The sequence below is a fragment of the Oreochromis aureus genome, linkage group 1 (assembly GCF_013358895.1).
Source record: "Oreochromis aureus strain Israel breed Guangdong linkage group 1, ZZ_aureus, whole genome shotgun sequence".
Taxonomy (NCBI): domain Eukaryota; kingdom Metazoa; phylum Chordata; class Actinopteri; order Cichliformes; family Cichlidae; genus Oreochromis; species Oreochromis aureus.
In genome coordinates this window covers 3,736,926-3,761,094 of record NC_052942.1, presented here as the reverse complement: position 1 = coordinate 3,761,094, position 24,169 = coordinate 3,736,926, and the positions used below count along the sequence as shown (strand labels likewise).

The 24,169-nt window shown below is 42.7% G+C and overlaps 1 protein-coding gene across 9 annotated transcripts in view; it reads right to left on the bottom strand.

The window, feature by feature from the left end:
* The window catches only part of herc1 (HECT and RLD domain containing E3 ubiquitin protein ligase family member 1), an 82,188-nt gene that overhangs the window by 14,295 nt on the left and 43,724 nt on the right, over positions 1–24,169 (bottom strand). For 3 of the 9 annotated variants that reach the window (XM_031757684.2, XM_031757689.2, XM_039621528.1), the window contains exons 34-70: positions 23,983–24,153; positions 23,545–23,784; positions 23,347–23,430; positions 22,057–22,616; positions 20,614–21,247; positions 19,993–20,266; positions 19,669–19,879; positions 19,401–19,567; positions 19,061–19,177; positions 18,508–18,763; positions 15,390–15,511; positions 15,063–15,289; positions 14,468–14,736; positions 14,227–14,279; positions 13,921–14,121; positions 13,274–13,448; positions 12,707–12,974; positions 11,416–11,629; positions 10,712–10,971; positions 10,491–10,618; positions 9,671–9,807; positions 9,131–9,331; positions 8,912–9,042; positions 8,559–8,776; positions 8,310–8,430; positions 8,019–8,168; positions 7,705–7,806; positions 7,432–7,605; positions 6,906–7,205; positions 6,754–6,819; positions 5,076–5,201; positions 4,748–4,886; positions 4,371–4,552; positions 2,759–2,914; positions 2,006–2,128; positions 1,800–1,902; positions 479–648 (exon numbers count right to left, since the gene is read on the bottom strand). In XM_031757684.2, coding sequence (XP_031613544.1) covers positions 479–648; positions 1,800–1,902; positions 2,006–2,128; positions 2,759–2,914; positions 4,371–4,552; positions 4,748–4,886; positions 5,076–5,201; positions 6,754–6,819; positions 6,906–7,205; positions 7,432–7,605; positions 7,705–7,806; positions 8,019–8,168; positions 8,310–8,430; positions 8,559–8,776; positions 8,912–9,042; positions 9,131–9,331; positions 9,671–9,807; positions 10,491–10,618; positions 10,712–10,971; positions 11,416–11,629; positions 12,707–12,974; positions 13,274–13,448; positions 13,921–14,121; positions 14,227–14,279; positions 14,468–14,736; positions 15,063–15,289; positions 15,390–15,511; positions 18,508–18,763; positions 19,061–19,177; positions 19,401–19,567; positions 19,669–19,879; positions 19,993–20,266; positions 20,614–21,247; positions 22,057–22,616; positions 23,347–23,430; positions 23,545–23,784; positions 23,983–24,153 — 7,230 coding nt within the window. The remainder of the gene's footprint in view (positions 1–478; positions 649–1,799; positions 1,903–2,005; positions 2,129–2,758; positions 2,915–4,370; positions 4,553–4,747; positions 4,887–5,075; positions 5,202–6,753; positions 6,820–6,905; positions 7,206–7,431; positions 7,606–7,704; positions 7,807–8,018; positions 8,169–8,309; positions 8,431–8,558; positions 8,777–8,911; positions 9,043–9,130; positions 9,332–9,670; positions 9,808–10,490; positions 10,619–10,711; positions 10,972–11,415; positions 11,630–12,706; positions 12,975–13,273; positions 13,449–13,920; positions 14,122–14,226; positions 14,280–14,467; positions 14,737–15,062; positions 15,290–15,389; positions 15,512–18,507; positions 18,764–19,060; positions 19,178–19,400; positions 19,568–19,668; positions 19,880–19,992; positions 20,267–20,613; positions 21,248–22,056; positions 22,617–23,346; positions 23,431–23,544; positions 23,785–23,982; positions 24,154–24,169) is intronic. The other 6 variants (XM_031757685.2, XM_031757690.2, XM_031757687.2 and 3 more) reach the window with 6 other exon arrangements.

The window sequence follows — 24,169 nt, the reverse complement described above, 5'->3', positions numbered from 1 at the left end:
TAAGAGTTTAGAAAAGGCTATGACTAAGCAGATTACTCCAGTCTTAAACAAAGACAGTGTGCTGGAGAAATTTCAATCTGGGGCTCATTTTACTGAAACTGCTGTTCTTTGAGTGTCCAGTGTTATTTTAATGCAAAGTGACGCTGGAGAATATTCTGACGTTAAACTCTACGTTTGATACTGTCCACCACCATACTTTCCTTGATAGGCTGAAATATTGGGTTAGTGCATCTGGTTCTGCTTTGGAGTGGTTCACATCATATCTGTCTGAATGATACTTTTCTTTGGCTGCTTCTGAGTCCTCGTCCTTTTATCTTGGCTATTGTGTGCCACAAGGTTCTCTATGTGTGTAATATAAGATAGATGACAAGGCTACATTTTTAGTAAATCCAATTACTTCAAATAAGATGAGCAGCAAACAGTATTATTGAGACTCTGACACTTATGTTCCCATGCACAAGCATTGTATGCATGTCACCTGTCCCTCCGAGTTGCTGCCCCAGGTGTAAACATCTCCTGTGGAGGAGAGTACCAGAGTGTGTTCAGCTCCTACAGCGACATCCTGGATGTGGATCCCTGAGAGACCTGGTACCTGTTGGGGCCGGTTGTGGTTCCTGGCTCGACCCTCTGGCAAGCCAATTAGGCGGTCTTCAACAGAAAAGGTAAAAAATATATTTGAATAACATGGCACAGAAAAAATCTCACTTTGACTTCATGGTGAAAAATCAATTGTGTAATTGTCATAATCAGTGTTAAAACCACCAATGGCCAAATCTAAATATCACACTGATTTTAATTTGTTATGTAATAAACTACTGTTTTCGCTAACATTCATTAATATGCTTATACATTATTGTGGCATTAATATCCCATATAAAATAAGAAAAAAATGGGACTGACGGGTTTGTGGGTTTCTGTTATGTCTTATAGAGTTTATACACCATCATAATGTCACTAACAGAGGTTTCTATCTCAGGGCGTACATTATTATTTTTGCATTAATACCATCAACATGGTTTTTGCACAATTACATTTAGCTTTTGTGCAGTCACAGCTGTTTCATCTCACTGCAGATCATGCTGCATTTTAAATGCAGAAAAAAAAAAAAAACACGGTCACGTTGTTCTAAACAATAGAAATACAGTACTAGCAGCACTTCCCTCTCTTGTGTCTTGTCAAGGCATTTCTATTGAACCTGTGGACTTGTGCAAATACTTAAAACTGTCATCGATCACAGTATTTAAGTCACATACTGACCACCTGTTAAAGAAACTGAGGCTGAAGTTGGGGTACCCTGCTGCCACCCTCCTGGTTTAAGGCATCACTCATCAGCCCTCCTGCTCACTCTCAGTTTATCCTGAGGCCTTAAGATATTTAACTGGCTGTAAACCTTTAACACATCAATTTTCTCTGGCTGATTGGTATATCTATAAATATGATTTTGTAAATCTTGGACAATTTTCACCATTTTATTCTTGTAATTTTAATATGCTTGTCTGAAACAGATCTTGTAATGAGAAACTGAGTCTCAAATAAAAATTAAACAAAATAAAAGCGCAGGTATTGGCTAATATGGGCGACATGGCAGCTAGGTCTGTCTTTCGTCGACGGGTGAATAAGACTCCAACGTGGGTGAGAGAAAGACTGAGAACTCAAACTCATCAGCAAAATGTTTTATGAAGTCGTTGATCAAGTGAGCTATAAGAACATTTGCCTACAGACTGGTCTTTAACAAGAATGCAGATTTAAGGCACTTCTAAATTAACTTTGTTTGTAAACCTGGAATAAGCAAAGCTTACCTTGGCCAAACGTGAAAACCTTGCCATCTTTGGTTAAAGCCACGGAAAACTGAGTTCCACAGGCTACTTTTTTAATACCAATCCCACACAGCACGTCCACTTTCTAAGGATTTCAAAACAGATCAGGGTCACAAACAGTTTCACTGTTTGATAGGCCAACAGATGAACTTCAGTTCACTGTTCAGGCATCAGAATGCAGCAGGTACCTGAGGTGAGGACTTGGCTGTGGAATTCCCAAGTCCCAGTTTCCCATAGTCTCCATCGCCAAAGGCCCAAACCATCATTCCATCAGCAGAGACAACTAAAGTGTGGTTCAAACCACAAGCAACCTGAGGATGGAGCACACGACAACACCAACTATCAATAGCTATGATAAGGCTGGACAACTGAAAATAATCAAAAACAATCAGAACTCAAAACTGCCCCAAAGTAGTTTCACCAACCAGAAATAATCTGCCAAAATGTCACAACACTTTGAGCACAACCATATTACTGTAAAAACTTTTAAAAATTCATATTATCAAGGGTGGGAGTAGCTGATGGGGTTGGAAGGTTGGAAGGTTGGTAGCTTGATCGGCTCCAGTCTGTATGCCAAATATCCTTTGGGCACAACACTGTGTATAAACGTGTGAATGGTAAACAGAAGGCAATTACGTAGAAAAAGCATAGAATAAAAAGTGCTCGTATGAGTGGGTGAATTTGGCAAGTTGTACAAACGCCCTTTGAGTGCTCAGGTAGAGTAGAAAAGCTCTATATAAGAACCACTGAAATATTTATTTCACAGTCGTTTTTTTGGATGTCCACAATCAGCATATAGCACCAGTGGATGATGACTGATGTCTTCATATTGTTCTCCAGTATAGAGAACAGTAACAGTGTAACAGTACAGAAATCCTCTGAATGTGCTGCGTATCGAAGCATTTCACAGACACCAACTGTAACAGTAATGAATGTCTTACCTGTCCTACATGGTAGCCCTCCAGAGCAGTGACCTTCTCCGGCAGCTTCTTGTTTGAAGTGTTTCCCAGCCCTAGTCTTCCATAATCACCATTACCAAAAGTGAAAAGCTTCCCATCAGCTGTGACTACGGCCGAATGTTTGAACCCACAAGACATCTAAAGAGTGAAGAAAGCAAAGAGCATTGTAACTGAAACTGCCTTAGAAGGCTCCTATCTCTATGATGTTCTTGTTAAAACCAATAAAGGTGTGCAGAATATGGAGCAGAAGTGTGACCCAAAGAAACCTTAATAGATATATGACAGAATTCTGCAACAGCAAAGATAGTGTCGGAAGTCTAACCCTCAAGAGAAAAAACTTTTAAAATGTTTTTTGGCTCAAAGTAGGCAAACATGTTGAGTTTTATTGTTTCCCACAGAATTACACTGTACACCGCTCAAAAAAGATTAAAAGAACACATCTTAAGGAGACTCTAGCCAGAGTATAACATCTGGAATACCAATCTGATCAGTTAAGTAGCACAGAGGATTAATGGATGCTTTTGTGTTAATAAAATCAACAACAGGGTGGGTGTGGCTCAGGTGGTAGAGCAGATCAGCTACTGAATGGAAGGTTGGTGATTCGTGCCAAATATCCTTGGGCAAGATACTAACCCCAAGTTGCCCTCCGATGTGTTCATTGGTGTGTGAATGTTGGTTAGTTTGCACTTGAATTTAGAAGTGCTTGTATGAGTGGGTGTGAATGAGGTGAATGAGGCATGTTGTATACAGCGTTTTGAGTACTCCGGGAAAGTAGAAAAGCGCTATATAAGAATCAGTGCATTTTAAGGAGCAACAAAGAGAAAACCCCAGCTTTACAGGTGGAAGCCACTGACAGATGAAGAGGGAACTTTTTAGTGTGGTGGGTCCTGGTTCCCCTGGGTGCATGACGATGTCAGGTCTCATGTGCAGACAGTATGAGAGAGTAAGCTGTTCCTAGAGGATGAATTGCCATTTAGTGGCCCCCATGCTCGCATAACCTAAATCCAGTATTACACCTCTGAGATATTATGTTTTGTCTATCTGAACCTCAGGTTGTCTCTCCAAGAGCTCAGTCATACCCTGGTCCAGATCTTGGAGGATATCCCACAACACATGGATATACAAACTATTCAATTTAATTCCATTTTGTTGATACATTTAGATACATGTAATATATACAATATACATATTTACTTATATTTATAAGGCAGACCCTACAAACTACTGAGTACCAATAAAATTTGTACCCTGTCACATCATTGTCTGAATTCAGCCCTCTGTATATATCCAACATGATTTTTTTGGGTACTATGGAATTGAATGAAATTACTGCTGTCAGCATTAATCTCGTTAAAATGACGTTAATGCCATAACCGCATTAACACGGCAAATCTCTGTTAGCGAGTTAACACGGATCGGCCCATGCGAGGGGCTGCACGGCACTAATGCATTGATTAGCTAACTGCGCTAACGTGTTGATGCCGTGCACCCCCCCCCATAACCGTTAATGCAGTTATGGCTTTAATGTCATTTTAACAAGATTAACGTTGACAGCACTAAATGAAATATATTTTTAAGGAGGGTGGAGACTTACCTGGACCACCTCCTCTCCTTGCAGTGCCTCAATCTGTCGGGGTCGTCGCTGGCGGTCGCTGTTTCCATGTCCAAGCTTGCCGTAGTCACCGTCTCCCCAGCTGAACACCTCGCCGCTCTCTGTCAGAGCCATGGAGTGACCATCACTACCGCAAGATGTAACCAACTGGGTCACAACAAAACCTGGTAAGAACGAAAAGCACATGACAGGGTTTATGTCACCAATCCGCTACCAAATGTTCTTTTAGCTCTATATTTCGTGCACACCAACTACCACAAATAATTTGCCTTTTAGCCGTTAAGCGTTCCGCTACATTCAACTGGCTTTGTGCCTGTTTGTTTGTTACTTTTGGTTGTGTACAGATGTTGTCATGTCACCTTGAAGAGCTGAGATGACAGTAAGGACATGCAGGTCATCTGAGTTGCCTTGTCCCAGGCGGCCATAGCTCCCCTCTCCACAGGCCAATACGGTGCCGTTGGGCTGGATCACAAAGGTGCAATTCTGCCCACACACCACCTACGAGAAGTGAGAACGTGAACGAGTAATCAGAATGAAGAGCTCTATGGGCACGTTCTGTCTCAACTGGGTATCTTGATTGCAATTCTTCTGTTTCTCACAGGTAAAAATAAAATACAGCTCACGCTGCTGTTTTAATTATAGAAACAAAGTTCAAAAAACAATATGTCCAGTAGTTTGTCTATGCACCTGCTGTGCCTGAGAGAAGGAAGGGGCAATGGTTGGAACCAGGATATTTCTTCCAGCCTCTGCTAGCTGACCGTGTCGGCCTGCGCCCCACAGAAACACGTCACATTTCCCTCCGAGGTGCCAGTCCTGATCATGAACCCAAACATGAAAAATGGAAGAAAAGAACTGGGTTAAAACTAGATGTAATATTAAATCACGAGGTAGGGATTTGGTTTTCAATTTTTGAGATCAAGAAAAGTTTGTGTTGTGTGGAAATATCCACCTTCCCATCTGGCCTGACATCCCTCTTACTTATCATCAGCCTTCAGTTAATCTCAGTGTTGTTAATGTTGTGATTTTGGTTGATTGAGACACTTTTTACACCACTTTTCACAATGACCTCTTGCTCTCTTTCTGCAGTCAGAGGTATTAGTACCAGATGAACCTGCGGTATTAATTTTAACATCCTATGTTGCCGTGTTGTCAAGTTTTCAGAATTTTAGAAAACTTGACCTCTGACCTTGATCTTGAGGTCAAATTCACTGGAATTCTAATCCATCTAAGATTTTTAGTAGACACCTATGGTTTTAGTTTCCAACTCCTACATTACTTCCACGTTGCTTCCCTGCCTGCTCGGCAGGGTGACAGCAGTACTGCATCGGCCTTTTACGCCGAGGGGTAAAAAAAAAAAAAAAAAGGTTATGATCACTTGTACCTAAATAAATAGATATATAGAGGACTGCAGTTGGATAAAATAGGAAGGGCTGAACGGGTCACACAAAAAAGTGATTTCCACTATTCAGACTATTGTAAATGACTTGGTGGTCTAAAATCTGTTAAATATATATCTCTTGATTGCCATCAGCTCATTTTGATCATATCCCCATCGCAAGGTAAACTCTGCAATCGGTTTTGGGCAAAGTGACTTTTATATAACCTATAGCAGCAGAAACATAACATAACAGTTCTATAAAGATATTTTAGCTGTAAACAAAGCCATAAGTACTGATTATAATGCAGAAGATAGAGTAGGTACAATATTGCAATCATAAAGATACTTGCAAAACATGTTATACTTTATCTCCCCCTGTAACTCCTGCTGACTACATGTTATTTATCAGTATAAGTAAAGACATAAACATTTGAAATCACTTTTTGGTACAACAAGGCAGAGGCAGTGTGTGAATGGGTGGACTGCTGGCTGTTCTGAGTATTGGGGGAACCGTAGCTGAACTGAGCAGAGAGTTCAGAGTGTGGAGAACTAATCTGAGACAATAGAGAGGGAACTGAATTTGGTTCAAATCTAAGGAGCAGAGTTAACGAGGTGAAGCTAAAGAGAAGCAGAGCAGTGCAAACACTGGATGAGAAGCCAAACACACATCATCCAAAATAAATTTTCATAATATTCTTCTTCTGTACTAATTAAACCATTTACATGTGTTAGCTTTTGTGTTCTATTTGTTCATTATTGTATTCTAATATGTATTTTAACCTTCTGTAATGAAACGATTTAATCTTCCTCTTAAACATTTCTAAAAATCTTACTTAAAATCAGAAAAATCATATGAAAATAAGCAGCTAAACTTGTTCAAGAAATGATGTCTCTGCCATTACTACATACTGCAACAGCAGTATAAAGCGTATAAAGCAGTACCCCCCAGAGGGGGGCCATTTATTTCACCTAAACTATCAAAATTACCTCTGGCCTGGAGGTGGCCCATGACATGATCTGTTCATCCATACTAGCTGACCATTTACTGTTGTCCTGTAGAAATAAAAGCAAAGGCTGTTGTTATGAGCTCTACAGTTTTTGACTACATTATAAATTACAGTTTAATCAGCTTTGCTCACCAGGAGCAGAGCCATTTCATCTTTAGGCACAGGTTCCAGGTCAGGAACGGAGAAGGACTCGGGGAAGGCTGCACCACGAGCAAGAGCCTCTGCCGCCTTTACTGTGGTGGAGAAACAGTCCAACCATGCCCACTCACTGGCGCTCCACACAGCGATGCCAGACTCAGGTGGACAGTGTCGAAGGTGGGGCGGCACAGGGGGACGGCACAGAAGCTGGTCCAGATGGAGACCAACAGCCAGAGAGGCAAGGCACTGCATGTACGGGCTGTGGACAAGCTGCTCCCCGCATACAACATGGGGCTGGAAGTAGAGAACAAAGAGAGACATTGTTAGTGTTACATACTATTAATCTGTCATGAATAGTGCAAGTTTGCTTGGATTGGCTTTTATTTTTTTCTCATAGAGTTCTCCAACCCAAATAGGGCTGATGAAGAAGGTTTTTTCAGCCCAAGAAAGAAATGTGCTGATATAATCATCTAATACAACCTCTGACTTCTAGTAGGGGCTATATCGTATCTCCCTCTACCTTCTCATAGGCATACTGCTCCTGCAACATGACAGGCAGTCTCTCCAGGAAAGCTCTCATGCAGGGTGCCAAGTTGAGGCCGACCACACCTTGCTTCTTCAAAGCCGTGCGGCAGGTGGCCAGCACATGGTTAGATGCCATGAACTCTTTGGAGCAGTTCACAACCAACACATCCTGGAAATCAAGCCATACAAAAGGCAAATGAAACTTAACTGAGGACAAATACAATCATACAAAATGATGGAGACATCGGAGTCAAATGAGACAACTTGCCTTTGACCTGTTGGAGCAGACAGCCACGCCCACATCTGAGACCCAGACAATGTTCTGGACAGCCCCTGACCCAGCTACTACAGTCTGGAGTACTGAGCCATCCTGTTGGAAATGGACACACGCACACGCACACAGTGTGTTCAGTGGAAAGCCATTCAGTGTCACTATAAACAGCAGCTTCATTCACAAGTGTAATTAAGTGTCATGTGTTCTTTCCATCTACATGTTTCCAGTCATCTGTGTGTGTACTTACAGTATTTACATATGAACTATGTGACTTCATTTCCATCTGTGTGTATATGTATGTTTCTTACCCGCAGGGACCAGATGTTCATGAGGCCTCCCACTCCTCCAGATGCCAGGGCCAGACCATCAGGACTGAAAGCCAGTGTTCTTACTGGAGTGATGTGGCCCTTTAGCTGGAACACACAAACTGCTCCATCTTCTGACCATCGGGAGGACTGCTGCACATCAATGATAGCACATTGAGGTGGAACAATACATTAACTTATTGCTCAAAAGTAAAGCAAAAGAAACTCAGCTGCTACTGGATGAATTTGGCTAAAGTGCTTTTACAGTAGAATCCTTAAAACACACACAAATACCATTAACTTAGGTTTGGCTTCATTCTCCCACCATCCTTCTGAGTCAGAGGAACAGGAGTCTGTGAAGTTTGAAATGTCTTGAGGAACAGTCCAGACAGAGACCAGACCATTCTGGCAGCATCTGAAAAGCATAATGACCCATAAAAACTTTTTTGCCTCAAAATAATCATTTAGTGTGGAGAAATAACAAAAACAGCAGAAGTGAAATCACAAAACCCAAAACAGAGAGCACATTAATGGTCAACGTACACGGCAAACATGCTGAGGGGCTTCGGACTGCATCCAGGCAAGCTGCACCAGGCCACACCATTAACCAAGGAGGGGTGTCTAAGGCTCTGTAGGCAGTGCCAGCCAGAGCCCGTGTCAGAGCAGGAGTCTGGATTGGCCCACAGTTTCACAGTCTCCTCTTTAGCACACGTCAGCAGGATCTGACCCGTTGGACTCCACTTCATGCTGCTGATCGACTCCTGACAAAAAGATTTGGAATCACTGTCAGCTATAAATGTACATATTATCCATCTAGCTGACAGAAAAACAGCTCTCTCTTTTTGAAATCTAAATGAAAGAATCACAACAAAAACAGAATGACAAAATTACTCCACCTTGTGTGCATCAATGACAACAATGGCTCCTTTATCCAAAGGTTCTTTGGATCCAATCAGCAGCTTTCCATCTGTGTAGCCAACGGCAAAAGGCTTGTCTTCACTGTACCAGGCAATGTGCATTATTGCCACTAAAAGAGAAAAAAAACTTCTGTTTTTCTTTCAGTTACACAAATAAATATCAAAGATGTGGTTGAACCTGAAATAAAAATCTCATACCGTCTTTCCTGTAGCAATGTTCCAGCTCTGTGCGGTGCATACCAGAAGAGTCCAGCACCTCGATGAGGCCCAGTGATCCATCCATTCGACCCACCAGCAGCATGTCTTTGGGCTCCCCACACCACAAGGACTCTGCTTCCTCTTCAGGCCAAGTTAGTGCAGACACCCAGTGAGGCTGCACATCCAAAAGCCCTTTACCACCTTGGAGACAATGAAAGCAGATCCATCTGTTAATTCATTAACACCAAACCAGGTGAAAGTGATTACACCTTCTATTAACCCCAGTGATGGCTCCGGACAGATGGTTCACAAAGCCAGGTGTATGGTGAGGGGCAGAAAATGATGCCTGGAACACATCCGGTGCCCATTCAGTTTTATTTTTAATAGAAGACCTCTCATTCATATTCTACAGGCCTCAGTCACCAGTAATACGAGGTGAGCCACAGATTATAGTGAAACAAGTCCTGCAAAACTCAGTGAAGCTCATCATTAACATATTCAATAACCCCCAGAGAAGACTGGACAAAATGAACTCTTTACCATTAACTTGCCAGATGTTGACCATTTTCTCCATGGCAGAGGCGAGATACTTTCCAGTGACACTCCATGCAAGAGGTGACAGGCAAGGATCGCTGGGAGACCCCAAACCAGACATTCCCTCCTCCAAAGAGTCGTCACTAGTGTAAGATAACATTAAAAAACAAAGTTAGAACTGTACTGAAGTATTTGACACCTTTGGGAGTATTCAAACTTATTTAAAGCCTCATCTAAAAGAACTTTATACAATGATGAAAACTATTTTTTTCTTTTGAAAGGAATGACGTGTGATTCTGTAAAAGAGACTCATGGGACAGGAGCCTTCAGGACCTGCCTTAGCATACTCCAATTTTTAAGATTTATTAAAAAGTAACCCAGTTACTATTTTCAGTATTTAAACTGTTACACAGCAGATAATAACTGCAGCGTCAGTTGAGAAAACCTCTTTTTCCAAATTGTTAACAAATATGGTTTAAAACAGTGTTTGCTGCCACGGCGTGAGTCAGTGTACTGCAGTAAACAGAACATGCCCATCACAAAGGCTGTGGTGTCACTACTTTGAAGTGAACCAGTCACATTAGGATCTCTGTTCCTTTGGACACCAACCTCAAACTGTAAAAGGTCAGGTTGGTTCGATCCTTGAATAACAAACCAAAAACATTTGTCCCACAGGGATCGTTAAAAGGCATCTTAATTCTCAAACTGGTAACTGGGTTTCTGATGGAGAAAAAAGATTTATTGGGGAAAAATAAATACGAACTGGACCAATTACAGCAAGTTGCCTCTGTTTAACTGCATGGGATCCTTAAAAAAAAACCCTTACTCCTTATTGAAGACACAGGTCTGCTGGAGGGTGTACTGGCTCTTGGTTACATTCCATACTCTCACCGTCCCGTCATTGCCACTGGTAGCCAAAAGGCCTTTCTTACTGCACCAACCACAGGTGATGACCTGAAGCAACAACAGGAGGATTATTTTAACTACCAAACAGAAATGGTGCAAACAACCTCACTGTATAATACAGAGAAAGAGCAAACTACCGACCCTGCTCTGGTGAGCCTCTAGTTTGATAAAGGAGCACTTTCGCAGGTCCCCTGCCATGTCAGCAAAAGTCTGCGGACGGTTCTGGTTGTTGTCGCGGTCGTGGGCGGCCAGAGTACGAACTAATTGCTGAGCACCCCACTGGCGATGCTGCGAGGAAAGTCGTGAGGACAGGCAACAAGCTGCCAGAGCGTTGGCCAGCTCCAGAGGGCCTACAGCGGAAGGATTATGGGAAGGATGGGCATACAAATGCGCAATTAGACCTGCTCGACACGGAACACAAAGTGACAAGAATGCCCGGTGAGTGATAGAAGGAGCAACGATGAAAAGACACAAAAAGTACAGAAAATGTGAATATAGAGAAGAAACTGGCACAAGCAGATGAGTTATGTCACTACTACATGAATTAAACAAATACGTGTATGACTGGTATCAGCACCAGGAAGAACATTTTAGAATAAGCAGAAGAACATAACAGCATCACAGAATCACTGTTCTTCTGAGTATAACTGGAGTATATTTATGTGAACAAAAACTACATTTTAATGACTTTTCTTTAATTATTACGAAAAAGTAACACATCATAACATACCAATATGAGATACAACTTCAAGGTAATCAAGATCAATTCCATGAAGTAAGAGAGAAACAATGACAGACGAAATGACATGGAACAGCTAAATGACTTTTCCTCAGAGTCTACAAACCTCTTTTCTCCATATCAGCCTTGTCATAAGCAGGTCTCAGTCTGGCCCCTTTATCTGCCAGGAGGGCCACAAGGGCCTGAGTCACCACAAAGTTAGGCGACGTAACCAGCTTGTTTTCCTCAGCCACGCCACGCAGAAAGCTGGGCAAGAACTTTCTCTGGATGGGGTCGTCCACGGTCGTCAGATTCATGCCTGTAGCCGCAGAGATCAGGTTCTGGGAAAGAAAAGGGGGGAAAAGCATCACCTTAATCAACATTTTTAAAGTGCAAGAAAGCTGAAAGGGGAGACATGGATGATCTGTCTGATGAAATCTGAATCAGTCAGTCTGGTTTGACACTAACTGAACAAAAAAAAGTGCAGACAAATTAAAGATAATGATTGTACTGTTACATTTACATGCAAAAGGAAAACTCAGAACAAAAACTGCTTTGTGTGACTGAAAGAAAAACAAATATTGGCCAATGCATTGGATTCTTAAATCACCAGCTGTCAATCTTAAAATCCCACATGACTTACAGTACTGTGCAAATGTCACAGCTGCACCCCACACCTGCTGCTCAACCTACAAATGCATTTTCCTTACTAATGTTGCACCTTTTAAAGGGAAATAGGCTTTCCAATAGTATCAGATTTATTCATTGTCAAAAAGCATTGTTAAAATAAATAAATAATCAACCCAACATACATTGCTTTACTTTCTGTGGACTTCATCACACCACCTCTGTATACACTGATGATGATTTGGACCATCATAAGACCTGTTGCCCTAGATTTTCAGATCAGTTCTCATATGAATTAGCAAACCTTAACCTTTTCTCCCAGTTTCCCTTCTTTGGCGATCAAGGATGACTTCCTGACAGCCACCTTTCCACTGAGACCATTTCTGATGAGGCACTGGCAAACAGCAGATGGATCAACTGAACACCAGAGCATCTCTTTCTTTGTAGGTCTTTACTGGACTTTTATCCATGTCAAACTATGTCATCTTTGGCATATTTTGCAGACTCGTATAAAAGAAATAACAATAAATTAGGTGCTACAGGCTGCTGGTAGCAAAGTATCTAAAGATAAAAAGGGGTTCATGTCAAGTTGTCAGTTACTGCATGTGTAGATATGCACATACGGTATTTGAGAGAATAAAACTTCGATGTAATGGTATGTTTGAGAAGGAATCTTTTCCTTTTGGACTGAACAAATTTGGGGAATCTCATCACCCAGTGACTGGGTTTTCAATATCTGAACTGAAAATCAAATCAATCATCAGGGAGATACTGGGATGGTGATACTTTACCTGAGTGCACAACTGAACTAGCAGCTTGGCAGCATTGGGACTGTTGGAGGCAAGACAGCCCACTGCTGTGCTGAGGTAAGCCAGGCAGGAGATGGGTTTGCTTGTCTTGGTGGCCCCACGGGGCCTTTCAGCATGGCCTGGGCCTGCAGACGGACTGGTGGAAAGACCAGCTCGGCCCGCTGCCGCGAGGCACATCAGCCTGACCAGAGTCCTAATGTCAGTCAAACCAAGGGACTCTAGACCTGCTGCGAGGCTGCAGCTTGATCCGCTGAATGGGTGGAAGGAGAGAAGAGAGAGAAACTAACTTATTGTTCTGATTTCTGTTTACCTGTGAAACACATTCATAAATATTTAAATTAATATTTTATTTATGAATACACAACCTTATCCAAAGGGTTAAAATAGATGTACTGTAATTATTATGAATACTCTCAGGGCATGAGTTCACACAATATCATATTTATTGACAATCCCATCACGGAACATGATGAATTTCTGAATTCTACAAAAAGCTTGTGTATTTTATTTAGGCTAAAAAAAGTATTTCACGCAGATACAAAAGGCTACCTGACGGACAGCAGGGACAAGGCTCTCATCACCATTGTCCTGGCCAGCAGCACCTGAGCTGCAGCTGTCACCCTCCTCAGTGCCATCACTCGATCATGGGGGTTCTGTAGGGCTGCTGCCTGCTCACCGAGGGTCACCCTACCAGAAGAACTCTTGTCCACTGAGGTCTGACAGCCTGAACACACAAACACACACTTGGTTTACTGCCACTACAGTCACAAACACCCAACTTCTAAAGATAAGAGGCCAAGTTTGCTAGACTGTTCCAGGGCGAAACGCTCTAATGGCATTAAAATGACTTTCATGTGAAGACTGAAATTAAAAGGTGTGGACACAGTTATTTTTGTGGCCTCACATCTGATCTGATGGTGAATTCATGTTTTTTTTTCTTTGTATCTCAGGTTAGGTCCCTGCAAAGTGTTCTGTGTTTAATGGCAGACCTGTCTGTAGTAAAATTCTACTTGGGTTAAATCCTGCACTTCACCCTAGCTGTCATCCACATAGTCACGCCACAGTTTTTAAGGAAAGAGTTTGGCCTTATATCAGGACATGTTGGTTCTATTTTAGCTGGTTCATTGAGCTGAACTGCTTTGCTGCCCAGGAGAAGAACACGGTCCCCTGCACGGTGATTATTGATGTTTTCTAACCTATCTGTAGTAAAGTCTCCTCCATGCTGTTGGTTGCCGTCACCATGGCAATAGAGGCTCCCAACGGGTCACTATCTGGAAACTGGACAGCCTCGGGGACAATCCTGCGCTCGCTCAGACCCAAAGGGCCAGCCAAAAGCTCAAACTCCTCCTCCCCTGTCAACTTCTCATCTTCATCGACGTCAAGCATGTCCCAATCCTCTGCAAGACCGAAAGACACCCGAGTTTAAAATCGAAGGAAAATTCAAAATTTGTCGTGTCAGTTCAACGCATCACATCCACATCCGAACAGTCACCATGCGTTACCTTCATAAACACTGTCTTGCTTTCCCAGAAGGTCAGGAGCCTGTCCCTTGTATCTGAAGTCACACCACAAAATAAAATCACAAAGATTCTAATATGATATAAATAAGTACAGAAATATTTTTTATTATTGTGCTTTTCAGCAGATTTTTCCCCTAATTTAAAACATAATTTTATTGCAGAAGTGTAAAAATCTAATCAACTTCCCGTTGCTTTGTCGGCTGTCACATACTGGAGTGCATACCTTTCCACAATGGGGACTTTGGCTTTGCTTTTGATTGCCAAGTACTTCTCTCTGCAGCCGCCACACAGCAGATAGTAGGGGTTTCCACTCCCACACTCCCCACCGAACCAGCCATCCACGTAGGAGCCGTTGCTGCGGTAGCCTTGCCGGTTGGCGCTGCGCCCACAGCCCGGGTGGCTCTTCTTCATGTGCTGATTGAAATTGGCCACGTTGGCCTCACACAGCTCGCACACTACCACTTCATCTCGATCGTCTGTCTCACACACGTGCTGTGAGTTGATGTACAACAGACACAACGATGTTTTAGAGAGACAAACATTCATGCAATATAATCTGAACCTCTGACAAATATGAATGAGCAGCCAGTTATCAGTACTGAGAATAAAGATCGAGTTATCCAAAACATGAGTTTCATTAGTTGCATGATTTAAGCTTTCAGGGGCAATGTCCTAATGCATGCATGCATGCAAGAAGATTTCAGGGGTAACGTTTAACCAAACAATGTGTTTATTTCAACGTGCATGTAAGTTTATTCAAAGAGATAAGTGATTAAGCGAAACCGCAGAATCATGATGGCAGCTCTGAAGTCACACACCCATGTTGGCCAATCCAGTACCTCCGGGATCCACATTCCCAGAATGTCAGTGTCACTAGCGAGGTCTTGGCCAAACATGGCCTCCATGGTCTCCTCATCAAGGTCCATCTCCAGCTCTTCATCCAGGTTGAAGTCATAAAGTGCACCTGGGTCTTGTTGCTGCTGTAAGGACGAGACCTCCCGACGTGACTGGCTGTGGTGGGCCTGCACTGAGCGGTACAGTCCAGCTACAAAAGAATCAAAGTTTCCCATGAGCTTCTGAGAGGAAGATAAATGTTCACTGTCTTGTAAAGAAAGGTAGGATATACACTTGTGGAATATTCTCACCAGCACGAGCCAACAGTGTGCGTGCAGCCAGGTCAAAGCGGTGTTTCCTGCCAGCAGCAGAGCGGCCTCTGAGTGGGGCACTGCTGGATGCAGATGCACTGTCCTGCTCCAGACCTTCAGGACTAGAAGGCAAAATATACACACTTTAGAGTATTCATAGTCGCAGACTAGCTGTCATTTTGGAGAAAAAGAAACACACTCAATAAACCTTGTCATCCCTGTGTCAGGGAAGTAGACTGGGCACCTCTGTTCTGTGTTGGGGTGACTCTCAGTACTTTCCATTTCTCAGTGAGAGGGTTGTAAAAGTACCACAGATGTAGGGCTGTGCGATATGACCAAAATCTCATATCCCGATATTAAGACATCTATCGTCCGATAACGATATAAATCACAAAAATGTAACATTTTCTGTAAATTCTGTGAATGTCGGGCAGCTCGACTTGCGTGAAGTGTTTCCAGCTGGGCGTCGCGTACCTGGAGTGGAGTGTTTTAACTGATGCATGAAACGATACATTTTTAGACATAGGTTGTAACGGCCGCCGTTTTCTTTGTGAGTATTTATTACACAGCGTGCTGCGGGGAAAAGCCTGTTCTAACGTTTGAGTCTAAGGTTTATTTTTTAGCACCTGACGGCTCTTTTTTGCTTCTCATCCGTAAATACTCTTCATCTTTCACGTGATTCAGTTTATTTTGAAAAGTCTCAACAGGATCTTGAGCTTTATTGTGAAAGGTTTATGTGGAAAATAAACAATTGGACACGAGGTGGTTTTACCGTCGTTGTTGCTAACGACAACGCATAAAAACAAGCGCTTGTCCGTCTGTAGTGTGGTTATATTAAATATAAGAGAAAGAGAGAACTTTAGGAAATTAATATAGCCACTACAGTGACCATCAAAATAATGAAAAAATATTGCCGTAAACAGTTTATTTTGCGACACCACGAAACAAACGATAGCGTAAAATGAAACAATAGACGTTTTCATATCGTCATCAGATATATATCGTTATATCGAACAGCCCTACACAGATGTACATTCTTTCTCTTCAGACACGGCAGAATTTCTTTGAAAATAATCTTTTTTGTCGTCTGGGCTCCAGTTGAATTAAACAGTGAGTTTAAGTTGCAAAAAAGAGAAAATGCATCTATGTGAGCAAGCTCTAAATACTTAGAGCAGCTTGGCCATAAATATCATGGTAATTTTTAATGATTAAAAAAACAACAACAACAACAATTGGGTGCAAAAATGTGAAATTATTTTGGATTTTCTCTCATCTACACAGGTTCAAAAGGAAACGTACTGCCTCAAATATATACAGACACATTACTATTATTTGGTTAAATGAGCCAGAGCAAGACCAGATGCTTTTGGTGACCACCAACAACTTTCTGACATGAATATAACTAGGGCTGTTCGATATAACGATATATATCTGATGACGATATGAAAACGTCTATCGTTTCATTTTACGCTATCGTTTGTTTCGTGATGTCGCAAAATAAACTGTTTACAGCAATATTTTTTCATCATTTTGATGCTCACTGTAGAAGTTCTCTCATTCTCTTATATTTAAAATAACCACACTTCGGACGGACAAGCGCTTGTTTTTATGCGTTGTTGTTAGCAACAATGACGGTAAAACCATTGCGTGGCTCCGCCGTCTGTTTGATTATTTTCCACATAAACCTTTCAAAATAAAGCTGAAGATCCTGTTGAGATTTTTCAAAATAAACTGAATTACGTGAAATAGTGTTTACGGATGAGAAGCTAAAAAGAGCCGTCAGGTGCTAAAAAAAATAAACCTTAGAACACGCCATGTATTAAATACTCACAAAGAAAATTGCGGCCGTTTCAACTTATGTAACACTCGGACTCCAGCTACACGACGCCCAGCTGAAAACACTTCACACAAGTCGAGTTGCCCAAGATTCACAGAATTTACAATAAATGTAAAATTTTTGTGAAAATGTATTATTATCGCGATATGAGATTTTGGTCATATCGCAGAGCCCTAGTTATATTTGGATATTTGACACTGTTCTTCACAGAAGAGTTCATTTAAATGAGTTGATTTCCCGGCACAGAGAATGCGTCTAAACATAGTCCACAAATTTTCAACATGGTTGAGGTTGTCACTTGGGAAGTCTTAATGTTGACCTAATTTTAACCTGCTTTATCCAATTCAGGAAGTTTTGATGTGTCCAAGTTTAGATGTTGATTCGATGTAAAGCTGAAGAATTTGGAAGTAGTCCTTCCTTATTCCACGCACTTTCTGCAACACACCAATGACAGTAGCCCCAGAGCATGGTGCCGCCATCACCATGCTTGTCAGCTGGTACAGTGCTATTAGTTTTAAAAAAAAAAAAAAGAGTTTTACTCCTCCAAGCATACATATTCTCTTTGTCTCATTTGTCCATAAACTTCTCTGGCTTGTCCATGTAGACAACAGAGAATGGTTTAGACAGTGACGTTGGTGTTCCAGCAGTTTTCAGTTTGTGGCATGCTTGAGCCGTTGTCGTTCCAGGGTTGTTCCTGTACATCATAACCAATTTTCTTTCATCTGAAAGTTTGTGTCTTCATTAAGATTTTGGCAAAGTGATGACATGTCTGAATAACCTGCACTTGCGTACATTTCTACCGACAATCTTTGAATAAACAGTTGTTTAGAAATCGCTCCAAGAGACTTTCCCAGCATCTGTAAATTCACAGATGTATTTCTTAGATCTTCAGTTCCTTGGACTTTGCCATTTTTATATTGACAGGGCGAAGCTATCAGTTGGCAATCATGGTCAACAATAAGGAATTAATAGGCCTTGCCTTTATCATTGTAGAACCTTCAGCAATACTTGTTAAAAGATTTTGTTGAATGTATGTTTGATCCTGTGTGGATTGGAGAAAATCCCAAATAAATTCGAATTTGTGCACCCAGTTTTTTTTTTTTAATTCATTAAGGACGTACGCCTGGAAAAAGGACAGTTACTGTGACATACATGTCCATGATGAGTGTATGTAAACTTCTAACCACAACTTTTAAACTTTACTTATCCTACTACTACTCTACTTAATTACGGTTGTAATTAAAATGCAACACGCTGCGAGCTATGAACACGCTGCTGTACCTTTCGCTGAAACCTTCCTCCACTTCGGAAGTGTCTGCGCTGGCTATGACCCCGGGAGAGCACAGATAGGAATTTTTATCCAGAGATTTGGCTCCAGTGATTGCCGTGGCACCAGGACAGGACGAGTCGGAGGCTTCACCACTGACCCCGCCGCCTCTGGCGTGAGGCTCATCGTGCTCGTCCTCCGTTCCTGGATGCTCGATCATCCACATGGCTAGCACGGTGATGTTCTGAGCATCTACCTCTCCTCGAGCACCTGGGATAAAAACATATCATAACAGGTCGACTATTTGTAGGGGAAATCTTGTTATGCCACATCACAGACACATAATGATGCACAGAAACTTTGTTATACAGGAGGAAAAGGTAGGGAACGTTCGAATATTCAAGATTTTAGGTAGAAAAAATAAGTCAACATTTTTATTATTCCTGGAATATAATCTTTTTACCCCGACTTCAAGTATTTTAAAAAGGCACTTGCTCTTTGTCATCACTGTTTTATGATTCTTCGAAAAATGGACAAAGATGGGCCGGTTACTGCAGATAAACTGACCAGTGGCTTCCAGAGCTTTAGTGATCTGGCGCAGGGAGAAGCCCATCTCCAACAGAGGCACAGCAATCGCAGGTGGAGGGGGAGACGTGGACAGTCTGCTGCTGGGGTCTGACAGGGCTGAAGGAAACAACAATGACATCACCATCATCGGGGTCAGGTGGTTGAATATAGTACCAAGAGATGCAAAATGTCAAAGTTGACAAAAAATGCAAAAAGTAAACCAGAATTATATTAAAATATCTGTTTGTGTTTTCTGTTTTTTCAACTTTTCCATAATGGATAAGGTCCAAGCTTTCCATAGGGCAAACAAAGAATACTCATTGCAGTTTGGCATACTTACAGGTACCTGTTCTGTTTTGTGGTCTGGAGGGCTGGGAGTCCGGAGAGGTGAGGCTCTGCCTGCGGCCAACCTCATCTGACGGGGAGGTCGGTAGGGATGACACTGGAGGAGTCTGGGCTCGACGTGTTGGAACAAGAGTGGTGGTGGGGTAACTGGAGAACATTTGCCTGCAGATGGATTAAAATAATCATCTCGCTTTAATCCCACACGGAAAACAAGACTACTCGTTAGCACAAGCTACATAACAATATGTGCCATCTGTTCTGACCTCAGGAGGCTGAGAGGCATGACCCCTGGAGACTCCGAGGCAGGGACGGTCTCTGTATCAGTCACAGGTGTGGTAGCTGTGGTAGTGTCCTCCAGTGAGGAGCTCATAAAGGAGGTGGTGCTGGAAGCTGAGGGACTGGTGGTGACAGGGGTTTGTGCCAACTGTTCACCCTCTGTAACTTCCCCCTCACCTTCTGGTTCACTTCTCACACCTGCGAGAGAGATTTAAAAAAAAAATGTTAATTTGTAGCTTTATTCTATGTGGCTTGATTATAAATTGGACTCTTTTAGGGGTTTTGAACTGAAACTATCTGCATGTTCTCACCAGGCTTTGCCTTCCCACCACTAGGCTCCTCCAACAACCCATTTACAACTAGCTTGTAGATCATAGCCTGCGCCCTCTCCAGGTCTGCCAGTCCCAGGGCTCGCTTGATGGGGGAGCGCATTACTGCCCGCTTCACCATATGACGCATGAGGAACTGCAGAGCTGCCCGCATCTCCACCTCATCCTGGTATACTGGTGAGGTGGCAGCTGTGTTTCCACTGGTGCAGGTGTTCAGATCAGCGTTGTGCCCACTGGGGGTTGCTTCTGGTAACACCTGGAGGTCAGGACAGAACTGGTGGTTAGAAATCTCATAATATTTGACTCAGATCTGTTTTTGATTTCACCAACTTCAGACAATGTATTTACATATGTACTTAACATACTTTACACAAAGATGGAAATGCAAAAAACCAGTCTGAAGAAAACTTGATAAAGGTTTTAGAAGACTAAGTTCCTAGTACTTTGGATGGAAGCAACTGTTCACTCCAGCATCAAATTTAACAAATCAGTCTTGTTAAGTAGAAGTCAAAGATTTCCTGTAAGAAGTCATATGAACTGCACAGCATGCCAAGTGCATGGACTGCTACAGTTTAAGTAAACGTACTAGGCAGGCTTCTTTACCTTTGGTATGAGGAGCAGCTCAGCATACTTGCTGCAGCTCAGCAGCGCACTGAGGGTCTTCATAGCTCCCAGGTAGAGGTAGGACAGCTGCACAGCATGGATCTCTGACTGAGTGGTGATGGCGGAAGGAGAGGGCTCGTGACTGCGGCAGCCATGATCATGGCCTTTCTTCCTGTTCCCATCAGCAGGAACATGAGCAGATGAAGTGAAAAGGCTCTCATTCCCACCTACCCCGCCTCCAGCCACAGAGGAGATCTCACTCTCTGACTTTGAGTTGGGCGCCACGTGTGCTTTCACCTCATCGAGGCTGTGGGACACGCGTAGGTCAGAGGTTGTGGCAGCTGAAGGGGCTCCAACGTTATCTTTTGAGTCGTTACGGTTGTGCCCTTCGCCGTCTGTCTTCTCCTCGCCGCCAGTCGGCTCATGCCCAGTAGAGGGTGTGTTGCGGTGCTTCTTCTCGTGGCGTCGGGCGCTGAGCTTTGTAGTAGTATCCTCGTGAATGCTGGTAAGGTAGGTGAGGTCCAACAACAAGGAGGCAGTGAGGCCACGGAAACGGGCCACATCAAAGGGCAAAGGCTCGCACGGGTCCAGGTTGTACAATGGAGTGTCACTAGGCGACCAGAAAGTTGGGAAGCTTTAATAGAAGGGAGTGGAGAGTGAAAAGAGACAAGGGAAGGAAACACAAAGTGAGGGAAAGGGTAGGAGAGAAAAGGCACAGCATGCGAGACAAATAAAAAAGTGCATTATGTGGGTATAACACATGACCATCCCAGAAGAATGTATGAACGATGAGTCAAAAGCCCAAGTCAAGATGTGAAAGAGTAAAATGGAGCAAGGGAAAACAGAGGGTGAAATGATGATTTAAAAGGAGGACACAGCAGAAAACATGAAGACACATCCAGAAATCACATTCAGCTCCATCTGTGATGTCAACACATTCCAGTAAACACGTGTTCATCAGCAAGACGAACACGTGTCTAGAGGACAGCTCGTTTCACATGCCATGCAAAGTGATGTTACTCTTTTCAAGCCCTGAAGTCATTATTCCAGAGAAACAGAACAACTGTTGCAGTCTAAGCCTTAACCTCCTAAGACCCGAACTCTTTCATGGCATGCATTTTTAAATTCTCTTTGCTATTTGAGCTGTTCGGGACCTGATGAATGTAAAAACCTTGCTCTACAAGGGCCTGATATCCACATATGAGGGCATTTGTTTTACATTTCGATAGAACAGCGGCAGTGTAATGTGCTTCTAACTGCATATCAGGTTAGTATCGTGGTCTAGACAACCCAAAATGTGATGTCCACATATGTGGATGCCAGGTCCTAGGAGGTTAAAGTCACTCTGAACTTTGTCTTACGTCTTTAGTATGTCATAAACATACATGCTGTACATTTAATAAGAATAAGCCAATAAACAGCAGAAAACTTTTCATTCAATACCTGATAGTGACCTCGGCTTCATCCCACTGCACCTTAGCTGAGGTACTGCCTTCCTTCGTCACACCCAGCAGAGTAGCATGCCTCCCAGTCTGTTTGTGCACACATCTGCCTCCGACCCGAAGTCCTGCGTCCGCCCCCCCAATCACTGCCAGGACAGGCCACACCTCTGTGCAGAGGGTTCTCAAGTGGTGCTCCGACAGTTCCCCCAAGCCGTGCTGCCGTCCGTGGCGACCTTTCTCCTCGTCTGTCCGTGTGGGTGTTTCCTGGCTTTCTCTCTGAGTGTCGTGCTCCTCGCGGCTCTGCACCGAGCGGCTCTTTTTCAGCCTCTGTCCTAGGCCGCCGCCAGAAGCGCCAGCTGACTCTCTAAAGCACGGCTTGATTTTGTGAAGTCGTTCAATCATAGTCTTGTTTATGCGATGAGTCCAGTGGTCGGTGCGATGTAGGATGCGGATCAGCTGTATGGTGGCTTCAGCTAGCACTGTGGCCACAGGGCTGCAGACAGGATCCCCAGGTAAGAGGTCTCGCGGTGTTCCCCTCATCTGCATGTCACATATCTTAACCTAGAGACCAAAGATAATGACAAAACATATACAGTAACTAACATATACTCAGAAACAGATCCTTTGAGGTGATTTCAGATTGTGGTAGGTGTTTTAAGTGTTTAATCAACGGTTGTTAGATGAGTGTAGATACAAAGACGCGTCTGACTAGTCAAAAAAAATCATCAGAATTCCAAGAGAACAAATCCATAATGTAATTTTGACTATTCGCAATTCAACAATTCTCTTTTTGGGTCTATCACAAAGATGTTCCAAAGCTGACAGACCTAATCAATAAAACATTTCATGTCGATGACATGTGCTAATTACTTAGCTAATTAATTGTGATTGGTGGACAATATTAGCCTACATACAGGCACATAAAACAGCGTCATGTGTCACATTAGTTTTGCACTGCATGATAAAAAAATACTATGATGAAGATCTAAAGACTTTAAAACTGTTTATTTACTGTTTAATTACTTTTTATAGTGAAGATGATGATGCATTTTCCAGTTTCACTATGAGTTACAACGGTTTTTGAACATTTACAAATTAATTTTAGATACACGTTTCCCAGTTTTGACTGATTAGCAGATATGTTGAACTGTTATGTGTATATGTGAAAACAGACATTACATCATGTGAAATTACTTCACAGATATCTTAAATGAACATTTCCATTAATTAATTAAACAGCTGGCCTCAGTGAGTAAATGTTTAAAAGGACTGACTCAGTCCAGCCACCTACCTTCTCTCCTGGATTACTGCTGTAGAACATCACACAGGGATAGAGCTCCGTGGCATCCACGTCCTCAAAGGCCAACTTGGGCTCCTTCAGAATCAAATGTTGATAGTTAGAGAAAGAACTCTCTCTTTCTAACAAGAGTCTAACTAAAGTCTTTTCACTTGCACAAATAACTGACTGCTCTCCTTTTTCACCCCTCACCTCTCCGTTCTTGCCAAAGGAGACAGTTCTTGCTTCCATATCCAGAACGCAGGTGATGAAATCTCCCTGAGTAAAGCTGCTAAGTGTCAGCGTTTGCTCCCCGTTATGATAGAGGTTTCCACTATATGCTCGGTACAGCCACATATCCGATGTGGTGCGATGGTTGAAGTCGTGCACGGGCCATCGTGACACACCCACGCATGTCCCCTCATTGCCTCGATTCTCCTTCACAATGTAGAACTACAGGTGACAACAAACAAAACTCTGAAACACGTAGAGAGCAAAATAAAAACAAAGGCTACCTCTTCCACCTCTGTGTTAGGGATATATAACAAAACTACGCTTATATTATTATATAAGGAAATCGAGCAGAAAAATTGACTAAAAACAATATTAATCTTATTTTTGAGTGTTGTCCCAATGACAAAAATACTGTACCTTCCACTGGTAGCATCCAGAGGAGATGCCAGTCGAGGCCAGGCCGTAGCCTTTACCCCCGCTGCCGTGTGTCAGCCCCTGACCGTTTTCCACTACACAACACTGAGCCTTTTCTGGGTCAAAGGAAATTTCCTGAATGGGAAGGTTCTCATCTTCCTCCTCTGTATCTCCCTGTGAATTCAAGCAG